This window comes from Monodon monoceros, unplaced genomic scaffold, assembly GCF_005190385.1.
Source record: "Monodon monoceros isolate NGI ecotype Baffin Bay Population unplaced genomic scaffold, NGI_Narwhal_1 Super_Scaffold_12, whole genome shotgun sequence".
NCBI classification, from domain to species: domain Eukaryota; kingdom Metazoa; phylum Chordata; class Mammalia; order Artiodactyla; family Monodontidae; genus Monodon; species Monodon monoceros.
Genome location: NW_021703768.1, coordinates 163,511,173 through 163,526,925, shown reverse-complemented (window position 1 = coordinate 163,526,925; position 15,753 = coordinate 163,511,173). Strand labels below are relative to the sequence as shown.

Genomic DNA, 15,753 nt, shown 5'->3' with positions numbered 1-15,753 from the left:
GCAGTCATTATGAGGCCCCTCACCGTGTGTTTGTGTGCCTTACATGTGGCTTGTAGGGCTGTTCGAATTTGACATGAAGAAACAAGGGCACAGAGAGGTTAATTAACTTTCCTGAGGCCACACAGCCAGGAAATGCTGAGCCAGGATTTAAAGCCAAGTCACGGACCCCACAGCCCCATGCTGCCTCTCCACAATCGCCCTGTGACAATAGTCACACCCAGCCTCACTGACACCTAGACCCAAAATTAAAGTCCTCCACACCCTGCCACCTGGGGGAGGAAGGCAGGTGGCCAAACTTCTGTTACAAACAGGTCTTTATTAAAGATGAGGAGGGGATAGGAAAAAGGGGCAGTGTCTCCCCTGCCCACTGCCTTTGGCTGCCTGGGGTGGGGAGCCGTCTTTGCTCCACCTGTGCCCCTATGATGGCACATCTGTACGAGGCTGAGGCATGGGGGGCAGTGTGAAGAACGGGGGGGGGTTCTAAGAAAAAAAACCTCCTTCCCCACAGCCCTAATAAATAACAGAAGAGTTTGGGGTGACCTGGGCACAGGCAAGGAAGGATGCAGCACCCTGAACCCCAAAGCCTCTGAAGTGGGGCAAGCCCTGCATAAGTTGGGAGTTAGGAGGGACTGGGTGAGAGACTGCATATGAGGGAGGGGCTGAGAGAGGAAGGGGTACCCCAAAGACCCTGCCATGGGGGAGCCTGCCCCCCACCCTCCAGTTGGACTCTCTGATTCTGAGGAGAGAGGACCCGATGACAAAAGATGACCCCATCTCCCTCCTCTCCTTTGCACATGCTTAGACATGGGCGGTCCCCCATTGACTGGAATCATACCCACCCACCCTAGAAATTCTGAGAACCAAGGACTCCTATTCATTGTTCAGACGCTGAACACTGGCTAGAGTTGCCCTCTTGCCTGAGGATTCTAAGAAATGATGGGGAGGCTCCTATTGGCTGGAGTAAACTCCTTTTGGCCAGAATTCTGAGAACTGGGGGGCTCCCATTGGCTAGGCAATGGCCAGTGGAGTCAGGCTTTGGCCCTTAAAAGGGCAATCCTAGGAGGCAAGGACCCATCTCCCAATTATGCCCACTTGGATGTCCCAGAGGGCAAGAGAGGCAGGGGGTCCCCTAGATGTCCTTCCAGCCGTGCTCTGATGTCTGGGCCTGGCTGGTTTGGGGACAAGGGCTTTGGCACTCACACAGCACACGCACACACACGCGTGGCAGGGAAGAAATGGGGACTGGGCAGATTCTGGGTGGGTGTTGGGCCTCACAGCAGGTGGTCACGGCTGGCAAACAGGTAAGGGCTGAAGTTGTCCCGGTGGAAGGGGGAGGGATAGAGTCCACTAAGGGTGTACAGGTCCCGCAGCAGGGGTGTGGGCAGCAGCAGCTTCCGGCCACGGCCACCACCCCCGCCCGGGCCCCCAGGCCCAGGGGAGGAGGGCGAGGGGCCCTGGCTGGGGGTTGGTGCGGGTAGGGGCAGGGGCAGAGGCAAGGGTGTTGGCTCAGACCTCAATCGAGGGCGGGGCACACGGGGTGATGAACACATGGCTGGAGCCCTGGAGGACACGCAGCTGGGGATCAGGTGGCCACGGTGGGCGCAGTTCTGCGGCTCTAGGGATCAGAAGTCAGGGGGTTAGAAAGCTTGGGAGGGGTCATGAGCGCACAGGTGAGACCTCTGTGGCAGTGATCGCCATCTGGAAGTCCCCCCGTTTATCCTCCCACTCCCTCGACACTCACTGGATGGGGTGAGCCGTGCCGGTGTCGAATGCGGCCTGCAGGCCTCGGGTTCCTGAGACAAAGAGGCAGAGGGAAGGGGCTAGCGGCCCCCTGGGCCCCACTGGCCAGAGCCACAAGGGGCTCATCGGGCAGAGAGCCCAATGGAAAAGACAACAAGTTTTCAGGATTAACCATGTTCCCTTGGGAGGGAGGGGGTGGCCCGCCGTTGCATCCTGTGGGACGGTCCCCCCAGGACCTAGGTCCACAGAGGTGAGTGATCCCTCTACCTCTCCATGGCCCTGAGACCCCCACTGCCTGCCTGACTTCCTGCCTCCTTTGTCCTCCTCCACCCACCACCCTCTCCAGCCGGGAGCAGCCCCCGGCCCCCCTTACCTGGGCCACACTTAACTTTTCGAGGCGGCTGTCCATGGTGGGGGTTTGGCCCAGGTCCTCCCAAGGGGAGAGCCTTCGGCCAGAGGGTGGCCGGCTCTGGAAGTTGTGCACGACACAGGTGACCTGTGACAGAGGGAGGGGGCACGCTGAGGCCTGAGGCCAATAAAGTAAATTACCATCCCCATTTTTCAGATAAGGATACTGAGGCCCAGGATTTCAAAAACAGCTAACACTTTTATGGTGCTTACTATGTGCCAAACACTGCTCTTTCCACTTTACTAAGAGATAGGTACTATTATTACTTATTCCACACGGGGAGGCAGGTAAGGCCAAGTTGTGTAAGAGGATCTGATCCTGTCCTTATTTAAACCTTTGGTATTTTGGACATTATGGGTTTTTGCATTAATTTTGATTTTTAAAAATGTTTCACTACAATATTATTTATCTTGTTTACTGAGTGTTTTGGCTCCTCCTTAAATTTTGTGCTCAAAGCGAGGGCCTCACTCGCCTTACCTTGGTCCCAGTCCCGTTATCCCAGTTCACAGATGAGAATGTCCAAGCTAGGTAAGGTTAAGGGACTTGCCCAAGGTACGGAGTCCACACCCTTCACCATCATGCAGTCCTGTCTCTTGAGTCAGGGATGGATGGCAAGGGGGCTCACCAGAAAGGTGGCGATCGCCGCCCCTGTCAGGAAGCCGGCCAGCACGTCAGACCAGTGGTTGCGGTACTCAGCCACGCGGACCACGCCCACCAGGAAGGCGGGGCACAGCAGAGCCAGGCAGAGTGAGGGTTTGACCAGGCGGGAGCCCTTCACGCGGAACACGAGCGTCACGTACATCTGCAGGAGCCGGATGGGTCAGAGGACACATGGCAGCAGCAGTTCCCAAACCCAAGCGGACACTACATTCAGGGATAGGGGGTGTGGCCAGAATCCTGAGAAGCCGCAATGGGACTGGAGGCACCAGCCAGGGGCTCCAGGGAACAGAGCCCGGGGGACAGGAGTTCAGGGGATGGAGTCATGGACCCCCAGTGGGCCTTTGCAGGGATGGGGGTGTGTGTGGCCTGAGCACCAAAGAGCAGTGGATAGGGTCTGGGGCCTAGGTCTCTGGGGGACCTGGGCCCCAGGTCCAGGTGGGATGGGGAAGGAGGCTTGCTGGCTTAGGGTGTGGCCACAAAGTCAGAGGGTGGAGTCAGGGCTCAAGTGACAGGTCCAGGAGCTCCAGGAGGTGGAGTCCCCAAACCCCTGGGGACCACTGACAGGGTTAGAAGCACAGTCCCCAATGCCAGAAAAAGGAGTCAAAGCAACAGAGGGTGCGACCAGGTAAAGACAGGGGACAGAGTCAGGAAGTTCCAGTGAAGTCGAGTCAGGAGCGTGGCCAGGCCAATAAAGGGCGAGGACAAACTGGAGGGCAAGGGCTCCAGGGGATGGAGTTGAAAGCCCATTACCGAGTCACCCAGCCAATATCCAGGACCTGTAGCATGGCGGAGACTTGGCCAGGCTTCAGGGTGCTGAGCCAATAGCCTCCTTTGGGTGTGGCATTAGTGGGTCAGGAGGCGTGGCCAGGGTCCAAGGGGGCGTGGCCAGGGTCCAAGGGGAGGAGTGGGAGCCTCCGCCCTAGGGATGGTGTCACAGTGATGCGTGGCCTCACTCGGGGAGGGATTGGAGGCTCCAGCCCAGACGGTCTCCTGCCCGCTGGCCGCCCCCTTACTGCCGTGCCCCTGTTTCGGGGCTCACCGCTGTGTAGGCGACGGCGTAGGCGCAAAGGGCAGCGTCCTTGCAGGGGAAAGCGCGGCGCGCAGCGGCCACAAGGCTGGGGCTGCCAGCACAGGCACCCTGGTCAGTGACGAAACGGTTGGGCCCTGGCCGGTCCGGTGAGGGTGGCGGGCAGCCCAGGGCCGTATAGTTGGGGCGGCACACGGACAGGAAGTGCGGCGTCGGGTTGCCGGTCACCACCTGCCCTGCGTTGGCGAAGATGGTCGTGGTGAAGAGGCCGAAAGAGTAGACCCCTGGGGTGGGGTAGGAAAGGGGGTTCATGCCAGGGCCCAGCAGCCATCCTCCTGTGAGCCCTCTTACGGCTCACATAGGCCCCTGTCTCCTTGTTCCTGTGACTGACATTAAAGCACAGCTGGGACTCCCCCTAACACCACACCCCATAATAGCTGGGCCATGTTCCTCTTCCCTTGGGACCACCATGATGGCATTCTGGGCCTCTGGCCTCTGTCCCTCCGGGATTACCAATATGCCAGGAGTGGGCCCTCCTCTGGAATCCATTATAGCTGGACTAGGACCCCTCAACAGCACTACATCAGGATTGGGCCCATGCCAGGGACCTCCTAGGACCACCGTGATGGCATTTCTGGGGCTCCTATACCTGCCCCTGGACTCGCTATTGCTGAGCTGAGCACTTTTCTCCTGGAGCGCCACTCAGCCAGGGCTGGATCTCCAGCCCTCTGCCACAGGGACCACCATTTTGGATGAGCTCTGCCCTACCCCAAGGCCACCAACTATGGCTGGGACCATATTCAAAGTGCAGCCAGTGTTCTCATCTCCCTGCCCCCAGGGCCCCCTGGTGTCTGTCCTGTGCTTTTTCTGCCTGAGACTCTCCTTGGGCAATTTGGGGCCCTCCTCTTATAGTTGTCATCAAGGTTGGCTTAGGCCCCACCCATGTCTCTAGAACCTCCACCATGACTGACCTCAGACCCACATCCCTCTTTCCCCATGAAGTCACCATCATGGCAATCCTAGGCCTTCCGCCCCTGGAATTCTTATTATACCTGAGCCTGGCCCATAGCCGTTTTGCATGGCTGACCCCTGACCGAGTCACTCACCCAGGAAGCGGACCAGCCTCCGCAGCGGGGGGCTGAAGCGGCAGCAGGCCCCAGACACGATGGTTCTCTCCCCAATGACTGGGATGGCTGACGGTGGTGCAGGGAAAAAGGCACGTGCCAGCTCCCCAAGCAGGATCTGTGGGCAAGACCGAGGCGTGGTCTTCCTGGCCTTCAAGCCCAGCCCTCCACCCATCTCCACCTGGCCCTCCTGCCTCCTGGAAGGCCCTTCCCACAGTCTGAGCCAGTTTACCCCCAGTCTCACCGTGAGGGTGGGCCCAGCGGTGACCAGGGCGTAGATGAGGGCCGGGGGTGCTCTGCTGGCAGCCTCAGGCCCTGGGTAGGGCTTGGCATAGGTACTGTCATAGCAGAAGAAGCCCTGGGTGTGCACGGGGAAGGTGTCCGTGAACTCCAGGCGGTAAGCAAGCAGGACCACGATGCCCAGCAGCACCGACTGCCGCCCAGCCAGGGTGGGGAGAGAGACAGAGTAAGAACAGAGAGGGTCAGGCCTGAGCTGGGCCACGGAGATGGAGACACAGAGATGGAGACAGAGACAAGGGGGAGAGATAGAGAGAGAGATGAAGAGGAGAGAGGAGATGGGACTGGGAAGAGGGAGAGAGGACAGGGCCAGAGCTCAGAGAGAGAGAGATAGTGGGTAGTGGAGGAACAAACCAACAGAGAAAGAAAAAATACTACTGATAGAAATACTAGAGTTACCACAGGTGTAACTCTTATTGTGGGCAGGGCATCATACTAAACCTCTTCCATGAATTAATCCATTTTACTTTCATAACAGTCCTAGGAGAGAGGGACTGTAATTATGCCCATTTGACAGATGAGGAAACAGGCTTGGGAGGGTAAGTGAGGTGCCCAGAGTCCCACAGTAATGATGGGCAGAGCTGGGTTGAATCCCGGATTGCCACTTCCGAAAGTGCCTCCTCCCCCTTGAGGGTCTGGGCAGGGGAGGTACTGTGCGCCTCACCTCCACAAAGACAAAGCAGGGAATGATGGAGAAACTCCTCTTCAGCTGAGGTCTCCCTCCCGCCATGGTGAAGGCCAGGCCTGTGGAGAAGGGGAGGGAGTGGCACTGCCAGGGTGGGGCCTAAGGGGAGGTTCAGGTCACCTGCTTGTGGAGTCTTCTGGCCACAACCTGGCCCCCATCCCTGGCCCCTCGGACTACAGCCAAGGAGCCCTGGCTCCGCCCCCTGAGCCTTCTGGCCACGCCTCTGCATATGCAGGTCTTGCCCTGCCCCTGCCCCTGCCCCTGCCCATTGGAGGCACCAGCCTCCCCTGACACAACCTGCTCAGCTCAGCCTCTGCTGGGGTCCCCACAGATTGTATAGTGGTCTTCTCCCCCAACAGCCTACACAGGAGATTCTGACCCCATACCTTTTAGGAGGGCCTGGCCTCCTTAGCATGTGGGACCCATGCCCTTGGCCTTTAGCAGAGACTTCTCCAGCTAATGTGGACCCCTCCCCCAGAAAGAAGGGTCCTCACCCCCACTAGTTTTTAGGAGACCCCATACTCTTTCCCCACATGCTTTACAGGAGACCCCATGTTCCCTGTCACCCACCCCCACCAAGCCCCTCCCCCTATACCACTTCCCCCATGGCCCTCAGGGGCCTCCCTCTCCTGTCCCCATGGGCTGTGCCTGACTGGTTCGGGCTGATGGCCAGGCCCTCCTTCTCTCCCAGCTGCCTCTCCCTCTCTCCCTCCTTCCCCCTCCTCCCAGCCCGTCTGCTTTCCTGTATCAAGAGAGGGCTATCTCCCCCTCAATGTGCTCTCCCCTCCCCACAGTCTAACCTCAGTCCCCAGCACTGAGAGGCCAATGCAGTCACACCTGCTTGACCCATTCTCCCAGCCTAACCTCACCTGTGAAAGGGCCCTATGACTTCCTGCAGGCCGCTGCCACGCCCACAGACTCACAGCCACTCCTGGCGGCCAGCAGGGCAGGGATGGTCACCCCCATTGCACAGATTTGGAAACTGAGGCCCAGGCAGGTAAGGGTAGGCACTCTGGGTCCAGTGCCCCATCCACGTGGCTTGCTCTGCAATGTGACATGTGGGGGTGAGGGTCACCAGAGAGCCCAAGATGCCCAAGATGCCCACCTGGCCATGGCCCCCTCACCTTCTTAGAGACACAAACACACACACCGGCACCCCCAGAGTACACAAGTCAGCCAGAGCTTCCATCCCAAACACCACACACACACACACACACACACACACACACACACACACGCCATCGCACAGCACTCATTCATCCTACCAACAAGGATCAAGGGCCTGCTGGGTTCCAGGCCCTGTGCTGGGTGCCAGCCTTGTGGTGAACAAGACAGGCTCGCTCATTCAGACAGGTGCCCAACACCCACTACACACATAGCTGCACACACACACACCACAGTGTGCACACGGCCTGGCACAGACACCCACACAGATCAAACAAATGTCCCCCACACACGGTCACTGGGACACAACAGGAGGTCCTTCACACACCTCACAGCCTCACACCCAGCCCTCACTCCACCACCGTCAGGGACAGACTCGAGGCTGCCAACACACTTAAGAGCCACATCAAAAAAAAGAGAGTCACCACACACAGTGTGTGTGTGGGGGGGTCACAGAACTGGTCACAGCGTCACACCCCCAATTACAAGGCACAGGATGACACACATTAACAGTCTCTCATCCACACTGACAGTCCTAGGAGCGCCCTGTGCCATCCACAACCACAGCCACATGGCCACACGAGGGCACAGACATGGACCATGGCACAGACTCGCACACAGAGCCACACAGGAAAGGCACATGATCACAGCCACACACTGGAACACAATAACGGCCCCCCCACCACCATCAGAAGGAACACACAACAGCAGCCACACAGTGACAGTCACATGCACACAACCATACAGACACCGAGCCAGCCACACAATCACTGTGACAGCAGTCACACGGCCACTCAAAGGCGACCCCGACAACACAGCCACCACACACTCACCATCAGAGTGATACCCACGGCGACAGCCGCAAATGACAGCCACAGGAGACACAGTCACAGAGACACCACACAGACACCCCTGAAGCCACACAATCTCTCATACAGCCACACACTGACACATAACGACAACCACACAATCACCGTCAGCCTCACCAGGGTCGCCTCCCCATCTTCCCCTCCCCCAGCCCGGTCCCCAAGCCTCAGCTCGCAGCCTCCCCTCCCCCTCCCCGTGCTGGACCCGCAGGGGACCCGACCCACAGGAACCGAACCCTGGCCAGACAGACCGAGGGTCGGAAGCAGGCGAGAAGGGGTACAGGGGGCTCCCCAAGGCCCTCCCCCTCACCGGGTCTAGACTGCTGCCGCCTGAGCCCCGGATCCACCTAGACGGCCCCGGCGCGGCGGGACTGACAGACAGACGGCCGGCCAGAGAGCGAACGCAGAGATGGAGACGCCGTCGGCCGGCCGGGCCGCGCCGCGCCGCGCAGCGCAGACTCCGCGGCGGGGAGAGGGGCGGGGCCACCGGGAGCATTATTTGCATAACCCGTGAGGCGGGGCCTCGCGGAGGCTCATTAGCGTGATCCGGGGCGGGGCCTCTGTTGCTCTTTGGGGCAGGGCGTTTTAGAATAGGTTCGGGAGGGAACAAAGGTTGGAGGTTGGGAGGGAAGACCCTGGTGGGTGCTGAGAGGAAGAGGAGGGTGGGGTGTCAGAGCGTGACCCCGGGCCGAAACCCTGGGCGGAGATGAGAATGATCTCCCCACACACACCCTGGAGTGCTGCTCAACCCCCCTCACCCCTGAGGCTCGGGGCCCTAGGGTGGCGCCCTGAGGATATGGCGAGGCCGTCAAAGGAGTTCTGCAGCAGGTGCACAGCCGACCTGGGGGGAGATGGGGATCTTGGGGTCCCGGGGGACTCTGGACTGCTCAGAGCTGGGGCAGGGAGGCCATGGAGGGGGCAGGGGCAGAGATGAGTCCTGGGAGGAGAGGGACTCAGGTGGGTTCCAGGTTCCGGTGGTCGCTGCTTGATCTTATTAGGAGGAACGCAGGGCAGATGAGGGTCAGGGGCCTCAATTTCCCCATTTGGGCAGTAGGGACAGCAGGCCAGATCGCCAAGGGCCTATCTGGCCACTCGTATCTAGACAGACTTACCCCTGACCTTGTCATATACTAAATCCAGCCTCACACTGTCCCCTGACCCTAGGCCCACATATCCCGAACAGTCCCTCCCCAAGACTGGGTAGTAAACTGTGGGGGTCACTCTGAGGCACAGGAAGCAGCCAGGAGCAGCAGTCCACAGGCGGAGGAGGGTCGCAGCTAGTTTATTTTCTCTATGGAGGGGTCTTCAGGGAGAGCAGTCCCAGCTGCTCAGGCTGTGGAGAAAGAGGGTGGGTCAGAGGCTGGCCTGGTCCAGGTGACTCCAGGGCTGGAGGTCAGGGAGCAGATGCCCAGGCTGGGAGTTGGAAGGGCGTGTACTTGGGGATTCCAGGGCAGGCCAGGAGGGGAAGGGTAGGTTGGGGCAGGGGAGTATCCACACCAGGTGGGAAGGAGCAGCTCTTGCTGAGTGGTGGCTGGGAAGGGTCCTGGTCTGAGTCCGAGTCTGAGTTCCAGGAGGGGCGTGGCGGGCTCAGGCATCGGTGCCCCCTATAGCCAGCAGGAGGGACAGGTGCAATCCTGGCACAAACCCTGAATGTGACCCTCGAGTGGCCTTTGAATATGGGCCCAGTGCCCTTGATATTATGTGATCCTTGATTATGTCCCTTGAATATGACCCAACATGACACCAAAGTATGACCTCGATGACACCTGAATTTTACACCACTGACCCTTAAAAAAGATCACAGTGACCCTGAGTGACCCCTGGATGAAACCTCCAGGGACTCTTTAATGTCACCCCAGAAAATTATTTAATGTGACCCCAGAATAAGACCCAACAGACCCAACCACCCCCAACTATGGCCTCTGAACATGACCTCCATGTGTGAAGCTGGAGAATGAACCTCCCCCACCCCTGGAGTGCTGCTCAACCCCACTCACCCCTGAGGCTCGCAGCCCTGGGGCAGCCCCCTGAGTATATGGCGAGGCCACCAAAGGAGTTCTGCAGCAGGTGCACAGCGGACCTGTGGGGAGATGGGGATCTGGGGGCCCCGGGGGGGGGGACTCTGGACTGCTCAAAGCTGGGGCAGGGAGGCCATGGTGGGGGCAGGGGCAGAGATGAGTTCTGGGAGGAGAGGGAGATGTGGACTCAGGTGCGTTCCAGGTTCTGGTGGTTGCTGCTTGATCTGATTGGGAGGAGCACAGGGCAGATGAGGGTCAGGGGTCAGAGGTTAGAGTGGGAGCTGGGCATCACCATATGTCACCCAGCTCCTTCTGGAGGTCATCCCTCCAGGAGCCACTGCCTCCTGGTGGCAACTCCTCAGTCTCTGGCCAGTTGGATGTCTCATACCCATGCTGCTTCATTTTGGTCAGGACCTGAGGCCAGGGGAGATGGGAGGATAATAATAATAATGATGATGATGGTGAAACGTGTAATATAGCATTTATCACATTCCAGGCTGCCTTCAAAGTGCTTATCACTCAGTTAATGCAGCTACTTGGTCAGGTAGGGCTCTATTGTTACACCTATTATTCAGATGAGGAAACTGAGGCCCAGAGAGGGGAAGTGACTTGCCCACAGTTACAGAGCATTAAGAAGCAGAGCTGAGATTTGAACCCAGGCTTTCTGGCTCCAGTCTGATGGTGGAGGCTGGCAGAGATCCCCATAACCCCAACTCATGCAAGGTCCCCGTGCTCTCTACTCACCTTGCAGCACTTCACCTGTGTCTTTTGCATCTTCTGGATGTTCACCAGGTTCTCCGTAATCTCCTCTTCCTGCGCCTCTGTAGGGGGAGGGGACTCAGGTGGGCCAGAGCTGCAGAAGGACCCCCCGCCCTCCTGGTCATGGGCTTTGGGCACTCACGTAGCTTTTGATAAATGAAGGTCACCTCGTCCCGTACCAGCTCCAGCTCCTCCCACAAGAACTTCTTGCTGAGGGGACAGTGCAGCCTCTGGCCTCCCATTTCCTGACCTCCTGGCTTCCCATTTGCCCACCTGCCTCCCCAAAGCCTCCTCCACCTCCCATGTTTCTATCTGTTCAACTACCATCTCCCAGGCTCTGTCCCCTCCCCATACCTGCCTACCCACCTGTCCGCTCCTACTACTATTCCCCCACCTCCTACCCCTCCCTAGCCCCGTGTCCTCTCCTTCTGACCTCCAGCCTCCCATTCCCTCAGCCCCCCATTGCCTGGCTTCCAGCTCCCCACCTTCTGCCCCCCCCAGACCTCCAATACCCCCAGCCTCTGCCCCCCTCAACCTCCTCTACCCTCCAGCTTCCCATGCCACCCCCACCAGCTTTCTGATCCTCCAGCCTCCCTTTCCATCCCACCTCCTGTCTCCCCTATTTCTGGCCTCCCAGTCTCCCACACCCCCCCCCGCCCCCCCCCCCCCCCCCCCCCCCCCCTCGCCCCCCAAGATTTCCAAGGCCCCCCAGACTCCCTTACTCAGGCCCCTCCCATTTCCCCCATCCCACCTGTGGTTCCCTCTCCCTGGCCTCCCTTCCCTCCCTTCCCTCCCTCCTGGCAATACCCACCTGTCCTGGATCTCCTGAGCCAACAGCTGTAGACAGCGGGTGGTACGGGCCCGCTGCACCTCCTCGTTGTCATACAGGGTCTTCTGCAGCCCCTGCAGGCCTTTAGCCAGGGCCTCATATAGCTCCTGCCGTCCCTTCTCCACGTCCCACTTGTGTCTCTCCTTGTCTGCCTGGCAGCTCGGGGGGCCCAGCATCTCTAGAGAGATGGTGGGACCTTGGCTGAGCCCCACCCACACCCTGAGCCCAGCTTTGAACCCAGCTTGCCCCCACCCTGACCAGACTCTGGTCCTGAACCCAGACACAGCCAACTTCTCTCACCCTGGCCTGACTCAGCTGACCCTGATAGGAGCAGCCTCCAGCCTTACCTTGACCTTTGGCCAGTTCTCACCTTCAAGCTGTTGGATCTTGATTTGCTGCAGGCAGCTGTCCTTCAACATGGTCACTGAGTGGTTTAGGAACTCGAAAGCCTGGAGGAAGAGGCCAGGCCTGGGGGTTAGAGCAGGGGTGGAGTGTGGGGGGGAAACAACTGCTGGGGGCGGGGCTGAGGTGGCTCACCTTGGTCTGGGCCTGTAGCTGACACCTGAGTGACTCCAGTTCACATCTCAGAAGCTTCTGGGATTCGGGAATCATCACGGTGGACTTAATTGTGAGTACAGGTGAGGGTCAGCCGAGGCTGGGAGGGGTTGGGGGCAGGGGCAAGGTCAGGGCAGAGGTCAGTAGAGGCTCAGGGTCTGGTTGAGGGGGGACAGGGCAAGAAGCTGCGGTAGGCTGAGGCAGAGGCAGAGGCAGGAGTAGGGGGTCAAGGTCAGGGACAGGGATGGTGGGCGAGGTCAGGGGTAAGGGTCAGCTGACAATGGGGCAGGGATGAGTGGGTAGCAACGGTGGGGGTCCGCTGAGGCTGGGGCAGAGGGTGGAGGTAGGAGCTGGCAGGTCTCCCACCCACAGTCTTGTTGAGTGGGAAGGTTCTCACCTTTGGTTTTGGAAGAGCTAGTCTCCCAGGGGTTCTATGAAAGGTGGGCATGAGAGCAGTAATAATCTATCCCTGGTCTGCCTCCTTGCTCACCCCAACCCAGTGTGTGTGGGCCAGACATGATTTGGGTCTGCTGAGTTCTGGGTGTCCTAGACCCCCAAGTGCAGGCAAAGCTGCCTCCAGGCATACGCATGCACCCCACCGCCACCCCCACCCCCACCTCTGCCCCAGCCTGAAAACACTCAGAAGTGCATTTGTGTGGCAGGCCCATGGGCTGCCCCTGAGAGCATGCACCTTCAGAGCCACGTCTCTGGTTGCGCTCAGGGAATGGCCCTCCTCCTTAGGGGCATCAACAACGTCTGCAAGGAGCACCAGTAGCCACTGACGCACAACCACACATGGTCATCAAAACACGACCACAGACACGCAGCCTCAGACACAGCCGTGCACACTAAGTCATAAGACCCAGGGCATGCACTCATGCCCATCTCAGACACACAACCACAGACACACAGGCCGTCACATCCAGAGACAATCACAAACAGGACCTCATTAAGACACACAATCGCACATCCGTTCCATTCATTCAAGACATTTTTAGTGCAGGCCTGCTGAGCACTGGGCGCTGTTCGGGGTGCTGAAGACAGAGGGTGTGAGGGGTCTCGAGGAGGACTCTGCCCCCACAGCTCCCTCCCTAAGCCCTGCAGCGGTAGATAGCGGTGCGGCAGGAAGGGGTTTCCCGGGTGCGGATGACCTTAGTGTTGCTGTGATGCCTCTTTGGAGGGTCCTGGTCATTACAGTGCTTCTGTGAGTCTGAGTTGGGGAGGGACCCATGAGACTGAAGCCCCGAGTTTCTCCCTGGCCTCCAGGTTCCAATTGTCACTGTGTTTTCGGGTGCAGCCAGCTGCAAGGTCTCTGGCTCTGGGGTCCTGGACCAGTGAAACGTATATTCCAAGGTCTTTTCTGAGGAAGGGCCTGAGAGTGGGGTGTGTGGTGAGGGTTTCCTGAGAGCCAGCCCAGAGCACTCCAGCCCCTCCTGCTCTCCAGCCCCAGGGCAGCCGCTCAGCGAACCACAGCACTTGTCACACTTCTCATTAGCAGGCAAACACACGTTGGAGGGTGACCGGAGGTGAGCAATAGCAAGGCACGGAGTAGTCAGGGTCCAGGGGTAGGCAGGCCAGAAGAGGGTTGCTTAGAGTAGGGGGGACAGAGGGCTGCACTGAGACCAGCTCCCAGGTCCTGACACTCTCATGCCCTCTCTGACACCCCAGAGAGGCCTCAGTCCTGAACACAGGCCTCTTATTTATGATAGGAGCCAAAGCTGGGTGAAAGATGATCCCAGCCCCAGGGGTTAGGATGGGCAGTGAGAAGGACCTAGAAGATCCCACAGGAGTCAGTGAGGTCTGAGACGAGCCTAAAAGAAAAAAAGATCTTAACATTGGGCCCTAAAGGAAGGACATCCCTGGCAGGAAACAGCGTGTGCAAAAACTTGGAAGTCTGCAACCAGGTGCTCTTTGCAGGTCAAGTCAGGGTGGCTGGAGGCAGGGTCCAAAAGGAAGCAGCAGGAGGTTAGCAGGGCCGTTCAAGCAAGGCAGGGCAAGCCAAGCCAGGGAACTGGCTCCCCAAGTAAATGGGAGACATAGAATGTGAGCAGGAGAGGCAGAGCATATCTATTTAATAAATGGTAGCTGAATGGGGTCCCAGGCCTGTACTAGGTGAGGCTGGAAACAGGAAAGAACTCAGTTCTGGGTCTCACATCCACACCCCTTGCCCTTCCAGTGTAGTCAGGGCTGGCACAGCTGGAGAAACCTGGGGGAGGTCTGTCTGGAAAAACTTCCAGGTGAAGGGCAACTTGCCATGGGTCACAGTCAGCCAGAAAGGCCACAGTATACGCCTTTCTCTTCTTTTGTCCTTGCTGGGCCCTCTGGTATCTTTCCCCTAACCCAGTCCTCCTGGAAGACTCCTACATACCCTTCAAAACCCTACTCAGCATTGCCTCTGTAAAATCTTCCTTAATCCCTTTTTAAGCTCATATTTTCTGAGCATCTTGCTGAGTGCTGAGCACCACCCTAAGCCCTCACTGGGTGTTCACACCCACCCTGTGATGTAGGAGTTATTATTCTGCCTGAACTGTTCTAAGCTACCACTTCAAAAGTCACCGCCTCAGGGAGGTCCTCACTTCCAGAGGCAGTACAGCATGATGATTAAGCAAGGAGACCCTCCAGCTAGATGGCCCAGGTTCAAATCCTAGCTTTGCCCCTTCCCAGCTGTGCGATGTTGGAGGAGTTACTAAACCTCTCCATGCCTCATTGTCCCCAACTATAAAAATGGGATGTCATACTATCCACCTTACTGGGTTGTTGTGATTAAGTAAATTAATCCATGCCAGTGCCTGATATGCAGTAGTGGGAAGCTCAGTGTCTGTCCTTGAACATCACACTGAGGACTTGGTACTTGGGAATCATAGGAGCCCTGGGAGACTTGGAGGGGAAAGGCAAGATGCATTTCTGAGTGTCAATTGTAGGCAGGCCCCCAGTCGAGCCCCCCCTCCCCCTCCCCCTCCCCCTCCCACATCACCTGTTTTCCCTCAGTCCTTCCCGATAGAATTCTTGAAGAACGGGGCGGGGTCATTTGCCTGGGCCCCGCCCGCCGGGGCCTTGAATCCTGCGCCCCGCCCGCCGGGGCCTTAAATCCTGCGCTCGCCAAGCTCCCGATCTCCTTCCACCCCCACCTACCACACACCACCTGCTCCTGCTCTCCCATCAGGGACCGCGAAGCCAGTCCCCAGCTGTGACGCTGAAATTTGATCCCGTGGAGACACCATCCTATTAAAACGCGCGGAGCCCAAAGGTACAGTCACAGAGAGGGGTGTGGCTGGCATTTTAGCTCCGCCCCCTCCGATGCAGCCGAAGACCTCATTGGCGCCTTTCCGCTTCCGCAGATCTTAGGAGCCGCGGTGTAATTGGGTGAAATCCCGAGGAGTGGACGGGATTCCAGGACGGGATTCCGTTCATCGATTAGTCAATATCTAACAGGGCGGTACAGGAGGTACAGATCTCCGATCCGATTGGCTTCTGGCTTAGCTGGGAGGCGGGACGAATTCTTGGTCCCACGAGGGGAGGTGGCCGAGGAGGTCCGCGACCACCGCGGAGCGCGAGAGTGAGGTACCAAGCCCAGCCCGCCTGACCCCCTTAGATCCGGCCCCGGACTCTTGAGTGCTGCA

General features: G+C 58.6%; 4 protein-coding genes across 9 annotated transcripts in view; 2 read left to right on the top strand and 2 right to left on the bottom strand.

Moving 5' to 3' along the window:
* Positions 1-308: 308 nt before the first annotated feature.
* Positions 309-5,995, bottom strand: PLPPR2 (phospholipid phosphatase related 2). 2 transcript variants are annotated; one of them, XM_029217652.1, is made up of 8 exons: positions 5,922-5,995; positions 5,205-5,393; positions 4,943-5,078; positions 3,849-4,120; positions 2,775-2,951; positions 2,130-2,236; positions 1,742-1,793; positions 309-1,615 (listed from the first exon to the last, which is right to left on the bottom strand). In XM_029217652.1, exons 1-8 carry the CDS (start codon positions 5,985-5,987, stop codon positions 1,583-1,585), a joined length of 1,032 nt encoding a protein of 343 aa, XP_029073485.1. In that variant the 5' UTR covers positions 5,988-5,995; the 3' UTR covers positions 309-1,582. The 2 variants fall into 2 exon arrangements, with proteins under 2 accessions (XP_029073485.1, XP_029073484.1); XM_029217651.1 differs by having other exon boundaries at positions 2,114-2,236; positions 5,922-5,987.
* A 2,908-nt stretch (positions 5,996-8,903) lies between these two features.
* On the bottom strand, positions 8,904-15,460 carry CCDC159 (coiled-coil domain containing 159). Of its 5 annotated transcripts, none has more exons than XR_003792842.1 (10): positions 15,108-15,460; positions 12,116-12,199; positions 11,949-12,027; positions 11,561-11,756; positions 10,892-10,959; positions 10,735-10,811; positions 10,283-10,404; positions 9,970-10,052; positions 9,470-9,606; positions 8,904-9,305 (listed from the first exon to the last, which is right to left on the bottom strand). XR_003792842.1 is itself a non-coding variant. In XM_029218788.1 (9 exons), exons 1-9 carry the CDS (start codon positions 15,291-15,293, stop codon positions 9,366-9,368), a joined length of 1,110 nt encoding a protein of 369 aa, XP_029074621.1. In that variant the 5' UTR covers positions 15,294-15,460; the 3' UTR covers positions 8,904-9,365. The 5 variants fall into 5 exon arrangements, 3 of the variants coding, with proteins under 3 accessions (XP_029074621.1, XP_029074619.1, XP_029074620.1); XR_003792843.1 differs by having other exon boundaries at positions 9,470-9,576; XM_029218788.1 differs by having other exon boundaries at positions 8,904-9,576; positions 9,966-10,052.
* A 2-nt stretch (positions 15,461-15,462) lies between these two features.
* Positions 15,463-15,753, top strand: part of TMEM205 (transmembrane protein 205) — a 2,566-nt gene continuing 2,275 nt past the window's right edge. Inside the window, exon 1 of the mRNA XM_029218792.1 lies at positions 15,463-15,694. The gene's annotated coding sequence lies outside the window, so the exon portion shown is untranslated. The remainder of the gene's footprint in view (positions 15,695-15,753) is intronic.
* Positions 15,673-15,753, top strand: part of RAB3D (RAB3D, member RAS oncogene family) — an 11,409-nt gene continuing 11,328 nt past the window's right edge. The window contains exon 1 of the mRNA XM_029218790.1: positions 15,673-15,694. The gene's annotated coding sequence lies outside the window, so the exon portion shown is untranslated. The remainder of the gene's footprint in view (positions 15,695-15,753) is intronic.